The 17,804-nt window shown below is 52.2% G+C and overlaps 1 protein-coding gene across 1 annotated transcript; it reads right to left on the bottom strand.

Moving 5' to 3' along the window:
• Positions 1–497: 497 nt before the first annotated feature.
• DNAJC14 (DnaJ heat shock protein family (Hsp40) member C14) lies at positions 498–11,488 on the bottom strand. Its single transcript, XM_078866094.1, has 8 exons — positions 11,266–11,488; positions 6,215–7,667; positions 5,273–5,496; positions 4,551–4,657; positions 4,002–4,121; positions 3,681–3,841; positions 2,080–2,179; positions 498–1,405 (listed from the first exon to the last, which is right to left on the bottom strand). The coding sequence occupies exons 2-8, from the start codon at positions 7,506–7,508 to the stop codon at positions 1,081–1,083; spliced, it is 2,331 nt and encodes a 776-aa protein (XP_078722220.1). The 5' UTR covers positions 7,509–7,667; positions 11,266–11,488; the 3' UTR covers positions 498–1,080.
• Positions 11,489–17,804: the final 6,316 nt, after the last annotated feature.

Here is a 17,804-nt window from a genome sequence, read left to right as displayed (position 1 = left end):
CAGCACGGGGAAACAGGGCACCGCCTCCGAAATGAAAACAACAAAGATGGCAACGCGTTAAGAACAAATGCCAGGCGTCGCCTACAATTTGAAGCAAACGCACCGGGGGCACCGCCAAGGAGTTGAACTGTGAACTTCGCCCCCATCCCCCACCGCGAAGCTGGCGAGCGGCAAAGCAGCGGGAGCCCCCCTCGAGTGCGAGCGAGGGCCCAGCGGCGTGAGCATCAATCTCCCGTCGAAGAGTCGCCAATTAAGATGGAGGGGGCGCCACGGCCTGCGTGATTGCCGCTCCCCCGAGCATCGCCGCGACGACCTCGATGCCCCGCGGCTCCGCGGAGGTCGTTGACCGGGTCGGGCTGCCCTCGTTGCATTTGGGGGCTTCACCTCGGGTCACCTTTCGACCCCCACACCCCCCCCCCCACACAAACGCCGTGTCACTCACGCGAGACTCCCGTCCTCGCCACGCGGGCACAAGCATCGCAAAATAAATACGGCTTTGTTTATGATTTTTTCATTTTTATTTAAATATAACAAACTAAAATGAATTAAGCAGTAAAACTCTGGGGGAGTCGAGAAGGGGGGGGGATGGGAAGGGTGAGGAGGGAGGGAAATTGGAGGAAACCAGGGTGCCGCCTGGGTAAATCGGAGGAGGCACTCGCTCAAGTCACCGCACACTCGCTCTCTCGCTTCACTTCTGTCTTCATAAAAGCCACGGGACGAAAAGTAAAGCTAATATTCTTGCAGTGACATCTTGGGCCAGAACACCCACCACCCCCTGGGTCACGCGACACGACACTTCAACAGCCATTTCGACCACCGCCTCCAGCCGCGGTCTCCCAGAAATGCGGCCTCCCCCCCTCCCCCCTGTACAGGGCCCCACCATCTTCCACGATCGGTCTCCCTGGGGCCGCAGACGCCGCAAGCCAAGTCGGAGAAGCCGAGAGTCATGGCATCGGTGTCGCCTGGCAGAGGGTCGCAGTCTCACCGCTTCCCACCGTCAGCCAGGGGTGTCGGCAATCGCAGTGAGCGCCAAGAGCAGCAGAAGCAGCAGCACCGTGGGGGTGCCCGGCCACACGGCGCTCAGAGCCCCGCACGCTTGGGCATCTTCTTGTAGACCTTGCGACGGCGCTTCTGCGAGTCGGACTCTTGTTGGGCGGAGGAGGCGGACGAGGCAGTGGCGCCGGGAGTGGTGGGGCCGGGCCGTGGCCCGCTGGAAAAGGCGCCTGTGGGGTCGGTGGGGCTCCTGGCCGGCCTGGGAGGTGGGCCCCGGGTCGGTGGCGGGGTGCCCGCGGAGCCGGCCGCACCGCCTGGCCCCCGGCGGCGATCTTGGGTGTCCTTGAAGAGGCGATTGATGAAATCCTGGAACTCGCGACGGCTCTCCTCGTTGTGGCCGGGACTCGGGGGCCTGAGGTACAGACGCAGATACGTGCACAGACACATGTATGAGACAAGACACGGACAAAGATACACACAAAGACACACAAGACAAAGACCCCATGTATAGCCTTAACAGACTGTAAGGGCAAGTGCTATTAGTGAGCACACACACGGACAGACACACATGTGCAACACACACAAACAAGAAGATACACAAGATCATGTCATGGTTTGGATGATGGTGATAATGCTGTGGTTTGGATGATGGTGATGATGATGCGGTAGTTTAGATGATGGCGATGATGCAGTGGTTTGGATGATGATCATAATGGTGATGATGCAGTGGTTTGGATGATGATGATGATGATCATGATGGCGATGATGCAGTGGTTTGGATGATGATCATGATGATGGGGTGGTTTGGATGATGGTGATGATGCAGTGGTTTGGATGATGGTGATGATGCAGTGGTTTGGATGATGATGATGATCATGATGGTGATGATGTAGTGGTTTGGATGATGATCATGATGATGCGGTAGTTTGGATGATGATGGTGATGCAGTGGTTTAGATGATGATCGTGATGGTGATGATGCAGTGGTTTGGATGATGATGGCGATGATGCAGTAGTTTAAATAACAGGCGACGATGTGGTGGTGTGGACGACCATGAAGGTGCGGTGGCTGCTGGGGCGGTCGTACCTGGCAGGCCGTCGCGCGCGCCCGTTCTGTCCCAGCGACATGTGATAGGCCACCGAGTGTGCGTCCGCGGGGATCGGGATCTGCTGACACGCCGCCCACTCTGCCGCAAACACAGTCGCCAACACGATGCGTCTCTCCCCTCCCATTCGGCAATTGAACTATCTAAGTCGGTGTACTTCACTCAAATCAGAGGGGGGGGGGGGGTGGGGGGTGGGGGGTGGGGGCACTTTCGCCGACACGTTTGAAATCATTGGGGGTTTGACAGCAGCACGATGATGATGGGGGGGGGGGTGTTTTCACATTTGTGTATAGTCTGGGGGGCCACACGAAAGGCCACCAGGGGCCGCCAGTGACCCGCGGGCCTTGCAATGAAGAGCACGGCTATAAGCTGTTTAGCTTCTTTGGGAATCCTTGGCGCAATTGCTTTTTTTATTAAAATGTTCATTATAGTAGCGTTTATTTGATATTTTGATCCAAATTACGTCTTTATTCCATTTACGTGTGGTATACACACGTGCGTCGTGTGCTGTGCGTGGGGTGCATGTGGTTTGTGTGGTGTGTGTGGCATATGTGGTATATATAGTGTCTGTGTGTGATGTGTGTGACATGTGGTATGCGTGGTGTGTGTACGTGTTATGTTGTGTGTGTGTGGTATATGTGGTGTGTGTGTGGTATGTGGTGTGTTTGTGTTATGTGTGGTGTGTGGTATATGTGGTGTGTGTGTGTTATGTGTGTCAGTCATCTCAGTTAGTCAACCCATGGCACCTGGGTCTGTCCCGTGACCTCCTGCCAGTGGGTGTTCAACACTTCACGTGGCCTTAATGTGCAGATAGCCTGGCACGAGCGCCATGGTGACGTCACCGCCACTTAGTGGCGATGGCGGTTCTTATTGTGTGGTATATGTAGTGTGTGTGTGTGGTACGTGTTATGTTGTGTGTGTTATATATGTGGTGTGTGTGTGGTATATGTAGTGTGTGTGGTATGTGTTGTGTGTGTGGTATGTGTTGTGTGTGTGGTATGTGTTGTGTGTGTGGTATGTGTTGTGTGTGTGGTATGTGTTGTGTGTGTGGTATGTGTTGTGTGTGTGGTATGTGTTGTGTGTGTGGTATGTGTTGTGTGTGTGGTATGTGTTGTGTGTGTGGTATATGTAGTGTGTGTGGTATGTGTTGTGTGTGTGGTATGTGTTGTGTGTGTGGTATGTGTTGTGTGTGTGGTATGTGTTGTGTGTGTGGTATATGTAGTGTGTGTGGTATGTGTAGTGTGTGTGGTATGTGTAGTGTGTGTGGTATGTGTTGTGTGTGTGGTATGTGTAGTGTGTGTGGTATGTGTAGTGTGTGTGGTATGTGTTGTGTGTGTGGTATGTGTTGTGTGTGTGGTATGTGTTGTGTGTGGCATGCTCGTGGTTTATATCGTACGGCGCGCGGCACACTCTGCGTGCCGCACCATCTGTGCGCGGTGCACCTTTTGCACCGCCCACATCCACCACCGACCTCAACTGCCTGCCCACTTCCCACCACATCGGCACTTCCTCTCCAGCAAAACCGACCCCGACAAAACCGAGGCACAGGCGAGCGGCGTCGCGCGGAGGAAGGGAGTGGCACCTGTGACGTCGTAGATGCACCCGTCGACGAAGGCGAAGAACGTGACCTTGAAGCCGAGCATTCTCGACTCGGCCCAGAAGTCTCCCTCGGAGGCCGAGTGCCGCGCGTTACAGCGGGCGCAGTAGCGCGCCTCCCACGGCGAGCGCTCCACCTCGTACCGCCTGGCGACAAGTGTACGGTACAACCACCGAGTGGGTGCAGCAGGCGGGTCAGCACAACCACCCTAGTCAGTACGACACAACAAGTGCGTGCAGAGAGAGGACGCTGGCCAACTCGGGGGGGTCGGGAGGCGGTGGGGACGGTGGTGACGGTGGCCCTCACCGGTGCTTGCCGTTGCAGTGTGTGCAGCTCATGGTGTTCATGGCCTCCTTGAGGTCCTCGTGCAGCCGCACCAAGAACTCGTCCATCGCACGACTCATCTCGCTCTGCTCCGCACGTTTCCTGCAAACGCGCGCGCACCCACAAATGAGCTCGCACGCCAACATGTACACAGGCCACCGTGTCCACAGCCAGAAACACAACACGAAAGCACAAAGATAAACGTCCCCTGTGTGGCCTACACAGGCTGTTGGGGCGAGTGCTGTTAGCAAGTGGCACCTATGAAGACGGGCACGGCACACGAGGGGGTGGGTGGCCAGCACCACGCCCGGCCGTCTTTGTCTCCCGAGTGGCGATAGTTACACATCGCACCAGGTACTCAATTGAGGCCGAGTCGACCTAGGGGAGGCCCCGGACCGATTCAATTAATCGTATACACAAGCACAGAAAATGCACGCGTTGGTGCGCCACCCGGAGCGAATACACGAGTGAGCAGGCGCCAGGTGGCAGAGCTGACAGTCGGGGTGAGAGGAAACGGAGATGGGCCCTCACATATCATGCTGCTGCTTGCGTGCGGGGTCAGACAGGATATCCCACGCCGCTCGCAGAACCTTGAAGGCCTCCTCGGCACGCGGGTGTTGGCACTTGTCCGGATGGACCTGGGGGTGGGAAGGGGATGGGGTGGGAGGGGGATGGGGTGGGGGGGGCAGCAGTCACAACACCACAGATGCCATGAGTCACAAACCACGAATACCAGGATTAGTGGTGTGTGTTGTAGGGCAATAATATTCAGCGCCGTTTTTTTTCATAGCGCAAGCGATGACTACAAGTTTACGTAAATCATGGGGCGTGACGGTGAATACAACTGCTCAACAAAGACAAAATCTTGACAGACGACCTGAGACGACCAACATGAACTTGCCTGAATGAAGACACAGACTGAGATCGTTTAGTGATGTTATGAGAGACTGCAGGGGACGGAGCAAGAGCAATAATGGTAATTTGCTACACGTGTGGAAAAATATTTACGGAGTTCACCAATTGGCTGATCTGAAAACACTGCGGGTGTGAGAAAATACATTGGCACCTCATACCAATATTTCATAACTATGGGTTATTGACAAATTAGACCGCTTTAGTTGACTCCACTCGAGAGATCGACTACGTGCGAACCCACAGAGCATGGCTTGAAGACTTGATTCAAATGAAACATGCCGACTAAACCAACACTCTGTAGGGCAGGGTGGTGCTGCCCACAGCCTTAGGCGTCCTACCATCACGGCGAGGCGCCTGTACGCGCGCCGCAGCTCCGACTCTGACACGTCGGCGTCCAGCCCCAGCACGGCGTACGGATCCATCTCCTCCTCGGTCGCGCCTGCCAGCGCCAGCAGGCGCTCCACCACCTCGCCAGCCGGCTCGCGGCTCCCGCCGGTCGCATGCGCCCGCCCCGTGCTGCCACTGCTCCTCCACTGTTCCTGCCTGTCGGCGCCGGCGCCACCTGCACCGGTCAAAGGAGGGGTGGTGGTGGAGGAGAGCGGTGGGTGAAACTAAATTATTAAGATATAAAGTAATTTTTATTTCACCAGGTAAGGCCCATTGAGCTATTAGCTTCTTTGTCAGATGCGACCTGGCTATCACGTGGAAATTTATTGCAACCAAATACTGTACTCTCAACGCACGTTTCTAAATGTGGAGGGAAAAACCGGAGGACGCGGAGAAAATATACGCAAACATGGTGAGAGAGACACGCAAACTCCAAATATACAGGCATCAGAGTCGGGATCGAACCTACAACCTCCTGTACACCAGGCGAGGAAGTTAACATTTCACCACCGTGGTGCCACACATAAAACGGAGGTAGAAATGCTGCTGCTATCATAGTTAAAACACAGATACATCTTTTCCACTGCACAACTGGACCGTGCCAGGGCTGTACCAGGGCCATGACCGAGCCAACCTGGAGCAGCTCAGGAGGCATTGGCCGAGAAACTGAGCCGTCACGATGACATCATATCGCGTCACATGCCATAAACCCCATTTGTATTATTAGATTGAGTTTTAACCGTGATGGTGGCTAATTTGTGGAACTGCCCACGTTCGCCGGCATGTTCGAGACTCATGCGATGAAGCATTGGGAAAAGTGTCTGAAATGTACGACCCAAACCGTGGAACCGCCCTGGTGTAAATCGCCCCGGCACGACCGCGCGCTTACGCACCGCCAAGCCTCTGCCGGCAAAACATCCACGCCTCCCCGAGCCGGCAGACGGTGCACGTTTGGCGCACCACCACGCTAGCAGCCTGCCACGCCACCCCAACCACCTTCCACGGCTGCACCCGTAGCAGCCAGCCGCACAACGCCGCGTAGCCCGGCAGCCGTTCCAGCGCCGGCAGCACGAACCCCAGCGTCGCCTTGCGCAGCACCCGCACTAACAGCAGTGCGGCCGTGAGCACGACGGCGGAAGCAGCGCAGCCCAGCGCCACCACCAGGGCGCCTGCCCGCCCGCTCCACCGCACCGCGAGACGCCTCGCGGCATCCGCAGCCGCTCGCGCCAGTGCGCAGTAGCGGGGCAGCCGGCGCCGGAGGGCGGCGCCCTCGGAGACCAGCGACAGCGCGGCCGTCTCGATCAGCTCCCCGACCACGGCCGCCAGCAGGACAATGGTGTTGACCAGCGTGGACCCGCCCGTCCACACATGCTGCCCGCACAGCTGCAGGAAGGCCTCCAGTGTACGCGGGCGGCCGCCCTTGCGTTGCTGGCCCTTCTTGCCGGCCCTGCCGTGGCCCTGCCGGGCGCCGGCCGTGGAGCCGCACCTCTCCCGCTGCCGTTCGCCAGGCACCTCCGCCCTCTCGGCTCGCCGCTTCTGCTTCTTGCCTCCCTGGCCGTTGGCGATCCCGCCGTCGGGCAATTTGCCGCCATTGCCGCTTTCGGGAAAGCCGTCGTACTCGTGAGAGGTCGCGCCGCATGACGCCGAAGGCGCCGGTCCGGCCGGTGGCGGTGACGCCGATTCTTCGGGGGTCGTTCCATCCGTCCACTGATCATAAGCGCGCGTGTCCGTGTGGGAGCTGTCAAACGGGGCGGCGTTGGTCAGCCCTTCGCCGTCACCACCGCCGTCGAACAGGGTGGCGTCGTCGCCGCCAGCTCGTTCGCCGGAGCCTGGCGAGCCTTCCCCCGGACCGGCGTCGCTCTCGCAGCCGGGATATCCGGAGGGTTCGACGCCCTGACCCCTCACGCTGCACTCTACCGAGTCCCCGTGATGCATCCCTCCAGGACTCGCTCTGTTGCCCGCGCTGCCCGAGATGCCATCCAGCACGGGGGGGCCCGACTCGGGGCCGAGAGTCTCCACCGAGTGGGGCCGGCTCGGAGCGCTGGGGCCGCCGGTCCCAGCGCCGCCGCCCCCCTCGCCCGTTGCGCACTTGGCACTGGTGGCAGCCGTATTAGCGCCAGCAGGAGTTGGGTCGCGGCGGAAGGGAGAGCGGATGCTGCACAGGTGCTCCTGGCTGTCCGTGTCCATCAGGGAGTCCACCAGCCTTCAGCGGAGCCACATCCCGGTTCCCGCATGGGTCCGGCGCCACCGCACAAGACGGGCGAGCGTCGGCGACAGGAGAGGGGAACCAGGCCCGGAGATGAGGCTCGTGAAGGCTACGACCGCCGCTATTGCCGCCCAGGGGACCTGCAAGCACATCGCCAATGTCAAGTCGGGAGCGCATGCGAACATATAACACACGCGAGATTTATTTTTGTATTAAAACTCACTGATGTAAGGTGCAGATTGAATTGTGAACAGGATCAATAGGCATGTAACAATGCGTACTCTAGATTACAATAGATTCTTACAATATTTCATAATGTTAATTGTGCACGTGAATGGAGGGTGATGATGCATTCTAGGTTTTAACAGGAGAGGGTGCGAAGGAGAATGGTGATGAGTTCCAAAGTTCAGAGGCATAAGTTGTAAACGGTGGTTAGTCCGGTCCACAACAACTTGTGGTATTTTAATTTTCATGCAGTCAATCACTTAGTCTAGTTGACTAAAGCAGCCACAAGATTACTCAACACTCAGTGTTAAAAAAAGAATAGGAGATGCGCTCAACATCCCTCCAAGTCTAATTCGGTCAGCCAACAGTGAACGCAGTGATATGTTTATATACTGTATGGCTAATAACCATTTTTGGTCTTCCTCCGTGCACCCATGTCTCCAACAAGTTGGCTAGATTATCTTAGTCTGCGCCTTCATTCCCAATCGTTAGTTTCGTCTATAGTCAGAGTCGTCTCATCATCACGCTTTTGGTCTTTGGTGGGCAGTCATCAATAATGTTATCTCCGCTCAGTCACTCAATTAGATGAATAGTCCGTGGGATATTTTCATCTCTAATTTAGTTCAGGAAACTAAACCTGTGATATAGGATTGGGCAAATTGCTTTGCGCCCGTTGGTTCAATAAACCAATGCAAACCGCTGCGGTGAAATTAGAATAATTAACACGAGGATATAGGCAGGCATAGGGTGGAATAATTCAACAAACTTTCAGAAGAACGCTAGGTCACAAATACCAGTTTGGAAGAGACAATCGGAGGCAATGAAAGAGAGATAATAAAGATTGGGCTATGATCATTGAAATCCATGCTCAACCTCGGCATAAAAACATACATGTTGAAGACTCAGTCAGCCAGAACGTTTTGTCCAATTCAATTGTGTTTAACCACCACACTGCGGAACACAAAACTTAACTGGGTGTCACGGTGGCGAGATGTTAACTGCCTTGCCTGGTATACAGGAAGTCATGGCTTCGATCCCGACCCTGACAACTGCTGTATATTTGAAGATTGCATGTTCTCCTCGTGGTCATGTGGATCTTCTCCGGATCCTCCGGTTTTTCCCTCCACATGTAGAATCAACAAGCGTTTAGAGTATTTGGCTGCTGTAAATTTACACACGATGAGCTATTATGTGTGACCAGGTCGCTTCTGAAAAGAAGCATAGTTTAATCTTTCTGTTTGAATTTCCCTCTCATTACCTCCTTTCTAAGATTCGTATCAATCCACTTGTGGATGATGGCCTCTGCAAGCCGTTACCGCCACCAACGCCACTCATGATCTTGCGGTCAAATAACCCACCGAACACTTGAACCAATTCCATTGCTCCATCTCTCTTAAGTAATGTCAAGTAATTATAACTGAGCTCAATTGGCCACTTGGCGTTTTGCACCGATGGGCCTGTGGCTGAGCAACAGTGATTTAAAAGAGCAAACACACACACACACACATTCCCTCGCGTAACGTACACACGCATAAAACATATCAACCGCATTATATATACAAACAACTAAGGTCCTGGAACGCCGGGCCCACGTGTCTCCACTTGACGGGGAAGCGTACGTTCCTCGCTTGGGCAACGTTGTGAAGCAGCACAGGGCAAAGCAACACGAGCTACTGTTGGACTGTACTGCACTGTGCGTCTATGCGGCGACCCCTCCGCCCCACAATCTCGCCTTCACCAACCCCAAATAGCCCTCATCCAGCAGTGGAATGACACAACAGTTGTACAACCCGTCGGGCGTAACGAGGAAACGTACAAGCTTTAAATATGAACACGTAGGCATTCGCGGGAAATATCATCCATAATACACAAGTGTTTTAGGTTAGATCGCGTGCATATATAAATGTGTCGTTAAACCCGCCACCACCCGACACAGCCAATTAGTAAGGTTTTTCATGTAACGAATTGGCATGTTGTTTACGTGACAAACCTTACTAATTGGTTGTGTCGGGTGTTGGCGGGTTTAACGACACATTTATATATTTACGCGATATACAACCCAAAAAAACTGTATTTTTAATATTAGGTTCCAGTAAAGATCCCTTAAATGCGGAACCCTGCAATAGTTTAACCCCCTTCAAAGGACTGAGCGCTTCAAGACGAGATATGAAATGGCTCGTGCTTAAACCCAGCATTGGATTTATCGCGGCTGCTGCTGATGATGCTGATGAACAAGACACACAAACACACACATCTCTCCCATGTGATGAGAAAGAAGACACACAAACACACGCACACATCTCTCCCCCATGTGTTTAGGGTAGCTGCCTCACTTCCTCGCTCTTCTCGAGAGCAACAGCAGAAGGCGCAATGCCATATACATGCACCGTGTGTACACATTAGACATCCGATGGCAGACTATCTACGTAAAGAAGCTCAACGTACACACATTCATGATAAGCTGCTCAATTCAGTCTCTCAAGACGCTCCCAGCGCGTGCAGCGAGCCCGTCTGGACACCGGGGGAGCTGCCGAACAGCAACCACGAAAATTTTACGCAGGAACGGACGTTGAACTTGTTAACCCTGAATGTGTGCCGAACTTCTTTCGCACCGTACGTTTAGCCAACCGTGCTAATCGGAGGTGCTTCGGACCCCAGATTCCAGACCTCGGGAGCTCGGATCCCCAACATCTTCACCACGGTCGAGATGCAGAACCATGAGGGTCGACAAATCCCTGTGGAACGTGGAACCAGTGACCCCCCCCCCCCCCGACGCAGAGCATCGTCGAACTTTGAAAACTCCGGGTTTGGGACCTGCAGCCTTACAACTCCAGACCTCAGTTCAAACTCCCGTACCGCTGGAAACCTATAACCCTGTAGAACCCCACAGCCCATGAACCGTTTTCCTTGAATCCGGAACCGATAAACCCTGGGGTCTGTTAACGCGCAAACCCCAACAACTCCCACAACCTTTGACCTCTGGACCCCCCCCCCCCACCCCGAGAGAACGATTGACCCTTTCAACTCCAATCAACGCACACCTCCACTTGCGAATCACCCCCCCCCCCCCAAACTCAAACCTTTGAACCGCTTCGAAAACAACGTTGCAGATGTCCGGCACCGCTGGATAGACAACGCGAACCCCGTGGGCCATCAGAGGAGAGCCGCGCAGAGCACGTAGCCCCCGCTAAAGACATTGCCGCCGAGAGCCGAAGAATCCTCAACGACAGAGCCCACTCGGGAACGTCTGGAGACCGTCCAGAGGGTAACAAAAATAACAAAATAACACAAATCCCCCGAATGTTTCATAGCGCGAAGCCTCAAACCCGGAACCCACGGACCCCTTGGGCGTCTCGCACCACGCAGCCCCCGATAAACTCAGGAGGGGGGGGGGGGGTTCGTGAGGGAGTTAGGGGAGACCCCCAGCCACGGAACCCCTCGATCTCAGATATCCCCTCACCACGACCCCCCTGCCCCCCCTCCCAGAGCCCCCCGCTGTAGGCCCCGGCATACCCGTGCCAAGCGTTGCGGCGTCCGTCCGCCGTGCTGTGCGTAGCGGGGAATACAACGAAACACCCCGCAGCGACAGCTCTGTGACAGCTGTAGCAGCAGCTGTAGCAGCAGCAGCAGCGGGTGACAACCAGGAGCTCAGCGCTGAAGCTGCGAGGCCGACACGTCGCCTCCTCCTCCACCACCGCCGCCGCCGCCACCACCACCACGCCGAACGCCCGCCGCCATGACGGCCGCGTCACGTGACCGCCGTAACCCCGTGACCCCAAGCGGCGGTGTCGTCACGGAGAGGAGCGGAATGGGGAAGTATGGTCAATTTAGCTAGTGGTGAAGTATGGTCAATTTAGCTAGAGTGGTGAAGTATGGTCAATTTAGCTAGAGTGGTGAAGTATGGTCAATTTAGCTAGAGTGGTGAAGTATGGTCAATTTAGCTAGTGGTGAAGTATGGTCAATTTAGCTAGAGTGGTGAAGTATGGTCAATTTAACTAGAATGGTGAAGTATGGTCAATTTAGCTAGAGTGGTGAAGTATGGTCAATTTAACTAGAGTGGTGAAGTATGGTCAATTTAACTAGAATGGTGAAGTATGGTCAATTTAGCTAGAGTGGTGAAGTATGGTCAATTTAACTAGAGTGGTGAAGTATGGTCAATTTAACTAGAATGGTGAAGTATGGTCAATTTAGCTAGAGTGGTGAAGTATGGTCAATTTAACTAGAATGGTGAAGTATGGTCAATTTAGCTAGAGTGGTGAAGCATGGTCAATTTAGCTAGAGTGGTGAAGTATGGTCAATTTAACTAGAATGGTGAAGTATGGTCAATTTAGCTAGAGTGGTGAAGCATAGTCAATTTAGCTAGAGTGGTGAAGTATGGTCAATTTAACTAGAGTGGTGAAGTATGGTCAATTTAACTAGAGTGGTGAAGTATGGTCAATTTAACTAGAGTGGTGAAGTATGGTCAATTTAGCTAGAGTGGTGAAGTATGGTCAATTTAGCTGGAGTGGTGAAGTATGGTCAATTTAGCTAGAGTGGTGAAGTATGGTCAATTTAGCTGGAGTGGTGAAGTATGGTCAATTTAGCTAGAATGGTGAAGTATGGTCAATTTAGCTAGAATGGTGAAGTATGGTCAATTTAGCTAGAGTGGTGAAGTATGGTCAATTTAGCTAGAGTGGTGAAGTATGGTCAATTTAGCTAGAGTGGTGAAGTATGGTCAATTTAGCTAGAGTGGTGAAGTATGGTCAATTTAGCTAGAGTGGTGAAGTATGGTCAATTTAGCTGGAGTGGTGAAGTATGGTCAATTTAGCTAGAGTGGTGAAGTATGGTCAATTTAGTTGGAGTGGTGAAGTATGGTCAATTTAGCTAGAGTGGTGAAGTATGGTCAATTTAGCTAGAGTGGTGAAGTATGGTCAATTTAGCTAGAGTGGTGAAGTATGGTCAATTTAGCTAGAGTGGTGAAGTATGGTCAATTTACCTCGAGTGGTGAAGTATGGTCAATTTAGCTAGAGTGAAGTATGGTCAATTTAGTTGGAGTGGTGAAGTATGGTCAATTTAGCTAGAGTGGTGAAGTATGGTCAATTTAGCTGGAGTGGTGAAGTATGGTCAATTTAGCTAGAGTGGTGAAGTATGGTCAATTTACCGGCATGGGGGTTGGAGGCTCTTCATCCGGTAGTGGATTTGACAAAGGACTGTGATGCATTAGAGTCGTTATCATGATGATGACCTTGTGAAATAGACTGCGTTGATTATATTCTAATCGGATGAAAACAACCTCGAAGGGCAGATAACAGCGAACTAACGCTGAAAAGTGCGTAGAGAAATGCATTGCAGGCGAAATGCATGATCGGCATTTCGTTTTACGCAGAGACTGAGGCAGCCAGGGGTTGATGGGCCACGCCGCACATCGTTGTTGACCTCACTGATGCCCCCCACCGCGAGCCTGCATGGCTTATCAACCCACAGTGTTCTGATATCAGGCGAATTGAGTGAGTTGTTGCGGGTCCGTGCGGCGTACAGCCGTTTCAATGCGGGCAACAACATGCGTTTTGTCGATGTGTTGGTGTTTCTCCCTCGTGATGGGCAGTGCCGGAATAAGCTAGTGCGGGGCCTGTAGCATATGTTATAAAGGGGCCCTAAATAAATAAAAAACACCTACATATTAAAACACAAATGTTTAACTTGCATAGTAAAGTAATTGTATTTTTTCATTTTCTATACAGCCAGATAATTCCACAAATCGCTAACCTTAAACACCCAGTCGTTCATAAAAGTTGAAGGCGGTATAGTACTATAGTAATTGAGCAAGTGCAGAATCACCGAACCGGAATTTATAGCTTGAAAGCATTTAGCCCGGGGCCCTTGATAGTGCGGCACCCGTAGCTACTACATGTGTAGCTGCTACATATGTAGATACTGTTGCTACTAGAATTATCCGGCACTGGTGATGGGACTTTTTCGGATGAACGTTGAGATTTATAAGGGCGCGGGGTGACCAATGAAGTCTGAATTGGTCTGTAATAAGGTATATATGTATTTTACACTTCTTTCGCACCGTACGTAGCCAACCGCGCTAATCGGAGGCGCGGGGGAAGGACAACTAAATACAAAAAGCAGTTGGGAAGAAATGAGTTTGTCAATCTGGCTGATTAAAAAGTGCACAGCTCCAGTGGCTTCCTCACATCGGAAGGAAGAGCGTTCCAGACGGCCGCGGAAGCGCATCTGAAAAGCGCGCGGAGCGGTGACCACCGCCTTTGTTCGATGGTTAACCAAAAGCCGCCGCTGCTGCTGCTTCGAAGATGACCACCGGAGTGTCGCGTGATGGTTCATGCTCCTTGACGACATCAGCGAGGTAATGTGGTTCATTTGTGGCAGGCACTTCGTGTGCAATTAGTGCGACATTATTATGTATCCGTTAGGCAACCGGATTGGCAGCCGAAGGCTGCAAACACTCCAGAATCACGCATATAACGGGGGTGGAGTGATTAATTCAGCTGCTGTGCAGGATAGACATGGATTGATGACAGTATGATTATGATATTTTGATGGGAGTATGGTGGTGGTATTATTTGCTGCTGTATTTGGCTGAAATAATGTCCACATGATAAGCCACTTTATTGAGCTGTTATTTGTGGCCGGATCGCTTCTGAAAAAGAGCCATGTAGCTCAGTAAATACGTCTTTAGCTGGTAAAATAAATAAAAAACCGCACGTTTCACGTGACCACGGGGAGAACATACCAACTCAAAATATGTATGCGTCTAGGTTAGGATCGAACCCACGATCTCCCGTATACCAGGCGAGGTAGTTAACATCTCGCCACAGTGATCCCTCTCGCCAGACCGCCTTGATAAACGGCGCCAAGCAGGGCTGCGTTTCCCATCGAATACATTTTCGAGAGCTCAGTCCTGGGCAGCTCCAGCTGATATCAATCCCAGGCTACACACGTGGAGTCTCAATGAAAACACTGGAGCCATCATCGAAGCAAATTCGCGACTTTATTAATAATCACGTCAACAAAGTCTGGTGCAGCGACGATCGCTCAATTTCGCATGACCCATGAACATCAGCAGCAGCAGCTGGTGGTGGTGGTGATGTTCGTGGCCTGAACATCGTGGGAGTTGCCACGTCCCATTTGGTCCGGGTCCAGTCCCGTCGAGCAGAAGCTTAATTTCGGATCGATCAAGTCTGATTGGATAGAGGAGGCAGCTCACGTGTGGTGGGGGCAAAGTGTGGGTAACCTCAATATTTTCCAAAAGATGCCTGGCCACCGTGGAAGAGTAGACCACAATAATCCCGTATCGAGCTCCCTCCAGTAGAGGCCCTTTTACACCAACAGTAGCGTGATCGAGTAATTAAAGGGCTGCACCTTTGCCCTTACACGTTTGATTGGAATTGGGCTAAATCCAGCAGAGGTATTCTGTCCAGTGCGCCGTTAAATGTCGGTCCATGTCCGATCTCGTCTCGGTCCTGGTCTGGCAAAAAAAAGTCCAGACGAGGACATCAGTGCCCGAATGAAAATCTCTTATTACAAGCGCGGTCTAAGTGTGCGTACGGGGTATAAAAATCACAACTGCCGCACGGTGCGCAGCGTTACGAAGAATGCGAGCCGGTGAGCCAGGGAGAGGGGACGTAGAAGAGGATTATGAAATGAAACGTCTGGCTCGTGCTACCAGAGTCCAACACGAGGATGGAGGTCAGCTCTCCATGTGGGCAAGGGTTGCCACCTCTGAGGTATACAAAAACCGGCACGTATCGTGGAAAAATATATCTCACAATACCAGAAGAGGGGAGCACTAAATGTGGATGCGTTGTCTTGAATGAGTTGCGCATTATTATGTAACTGACGAAACCCCGGCCTGTTAATGCCCTGGAAAGACAGATTTCCCAGGACAGCTGCGTCTGAAAAAGAAAGATCCTGAGAAAATCAGGACAGGTGGCAACCACAGCTGAAAAACAGTGGACTAAAACTGACAAGGACGTGGGCCGGGATGAGGAGGGATCAGCAGTTCGGGAGTGGATACAACTATCCAAGCCCTTTCTAGAGTTGAAGCTTTCCAAGCCCTGCCTGAAACCGACTAATTAACCAGCCACTAGCCCTAATCCATTAGCCTACCAGCCTCGAACCATAATCAGTCAAACAGCCAATCGTAGTAACGCTAAACCTGTCCAACTAGACATGAGTACTAACCAGCCAGCTCGCCACCGCTAGCCCTTATCCCTAACCAACTAGCCACTTATACGAACCAGCAGCTCTACACTAATACTACCCATATCGCTAACCAACTAGTCCCAGCCCTGCCGAATGATCATAACCCTCCCGGCTATCGCCACCTCAATCACTTCCACCAGGTCCCTCAATTGCCTTTACCATGCCCCTCCATCACTTCCACCAGGTCCCCTAATCGCCTTTCAGTTTTGCTCTTCAGAATGGCAGCAAACGATCACCAGCAGACACCATGGATCGTCAGCCACTTGGACACAGCATATGTAACCCTACAGGCCCGACTCTCGGGCTCCCTAGAGCTTATATCGGTTTAAATGAAGATTCAACCCAAAACATTAATTTAATTTTTGTTAAATGCTTTTCCTCAATGTTATCCCGATCGGGCTATCAGCATCAAGGAAATCCATTTGAAACTCTCACAGAGCACTGTAACCATTTGGTCCACAATGTAGGGGGCAGCACTAAGTCCACCCACTCTGCTACAGAGAGTAACGATCATCGCAAGACGGTCAACCGCACTATTGCGGCGCTCCGAGCTGAAATTTAACACAGTTGACTGTCGAACCGTATAAGTAACGGGGTTGATTGCGTAGTCATTGGTGACCGGGCTGAGGCCATTCAACTCGCTGCAGTCGAGAACCCGGTTTAACGACAGGCAGCAGCAGCAGCTGCATGGAATCAGATGCAGCATCTCAGCGGTGCGAGCTCAGCACTCGTGCCTCCGAGCAACCCAGCCACCTCGAAAAGCCCTTGTGGATTCCCACCTCGGCTGTCCCAGGAAGTTTCAGGAATGAGTTAAACTATTTTCAAGTGGCTTTGTCACACGCACCGCGACACTTGCAGTGACATATAATAAAATGGACGGCAGCGCACGTCAGTGACAGCACTGAACAGCATTGGCGGTGCTCGAGAAAGTCAATTAAAATAGTTTTTCTCACACTAAACCTTAAAACTCACGTGTGAGTCCCCGGGGTACGCAGCCGAGGCGTGGTGCTATGAGAGAAGAGCTGCTTGGGTCTCAGGGTGGAGTCCTCTCTCGAAATGAAATGCTTCGACGCTAACAACGTGTCATACCGAACACAAACGCCCCTCCCGCCCTCCGCTCGTTTGCTGCAACAATGCAGGACAGAGCTAACGATGCAGAGCGCTCTGTATATTCCGATCTTCACTGAATTCTCTCAGCTAAAGCTTTGCCATCAAGTAGGGGTGTAAATGATAATGGACAGATTAATCGATTATCGATATGAGATTCCTAAGATGAAGACGCGTTCGTCAAATCGTGGCAAGAAACAATGTTTTTTGACTCGTCAGGTTTTGCAATGGGAATCAGCATCCACTCGAGGCTGCTACATTCACCGCAATGTGTAACAAAAAAATATTGATTCTGGAATCGAATCGCTACCACCCTTAATCGTGACAATTCACCGGATTTCCAGGAGAGGTACATTGTTAATCCCCTACTGTTCAGTGTCACCTCAAGCCCCAAAATCCACCCATACACACAAAATTCATAAACACCAACACACACATTCATAAACACCAACACACACACACGCGTGCACCCAGTCATATATGCACACTTATTACGTGAATACACAAAAATCCCCCACCAATACACAAATTCACACGCGCACGTGTGTGTATGCTCACATACATTCATGTACGTACACATGTACGCTCACTCGCTCGCACACTGTAAGCTAGGCATGTAGGGAACCACCTCTCCACTCCAGCAATTCATTGAGCTGCCACGAATTGATGTCGATTCGATTGAGTAATCAATTTCACCTCGTCTGGTTTTTGCGTCTATTTATATTGCCTCATTTCTT

The sequence above is a fragment of the Lampetra fluviatilis genome, chromosome 21, assembly GCF_964198595.1.
Source record: "Lampetra fluviatilis chromosome 21, kcLamFluv1.1, whole genome shotgun sequence".
Classification (NCBI taxonomy): domain Eukaryota; kingdom Metazoa; phylum Chordata; class Hyperoartia; order Petromyzontiformes; family Petromyzontidae; genus Lampetra; species Lampetra fluviatilis.
Note: the sequence above shows the minus strand (reverse complement) of the source record. Positions and strands in the feature narration are given on the sequence as shown.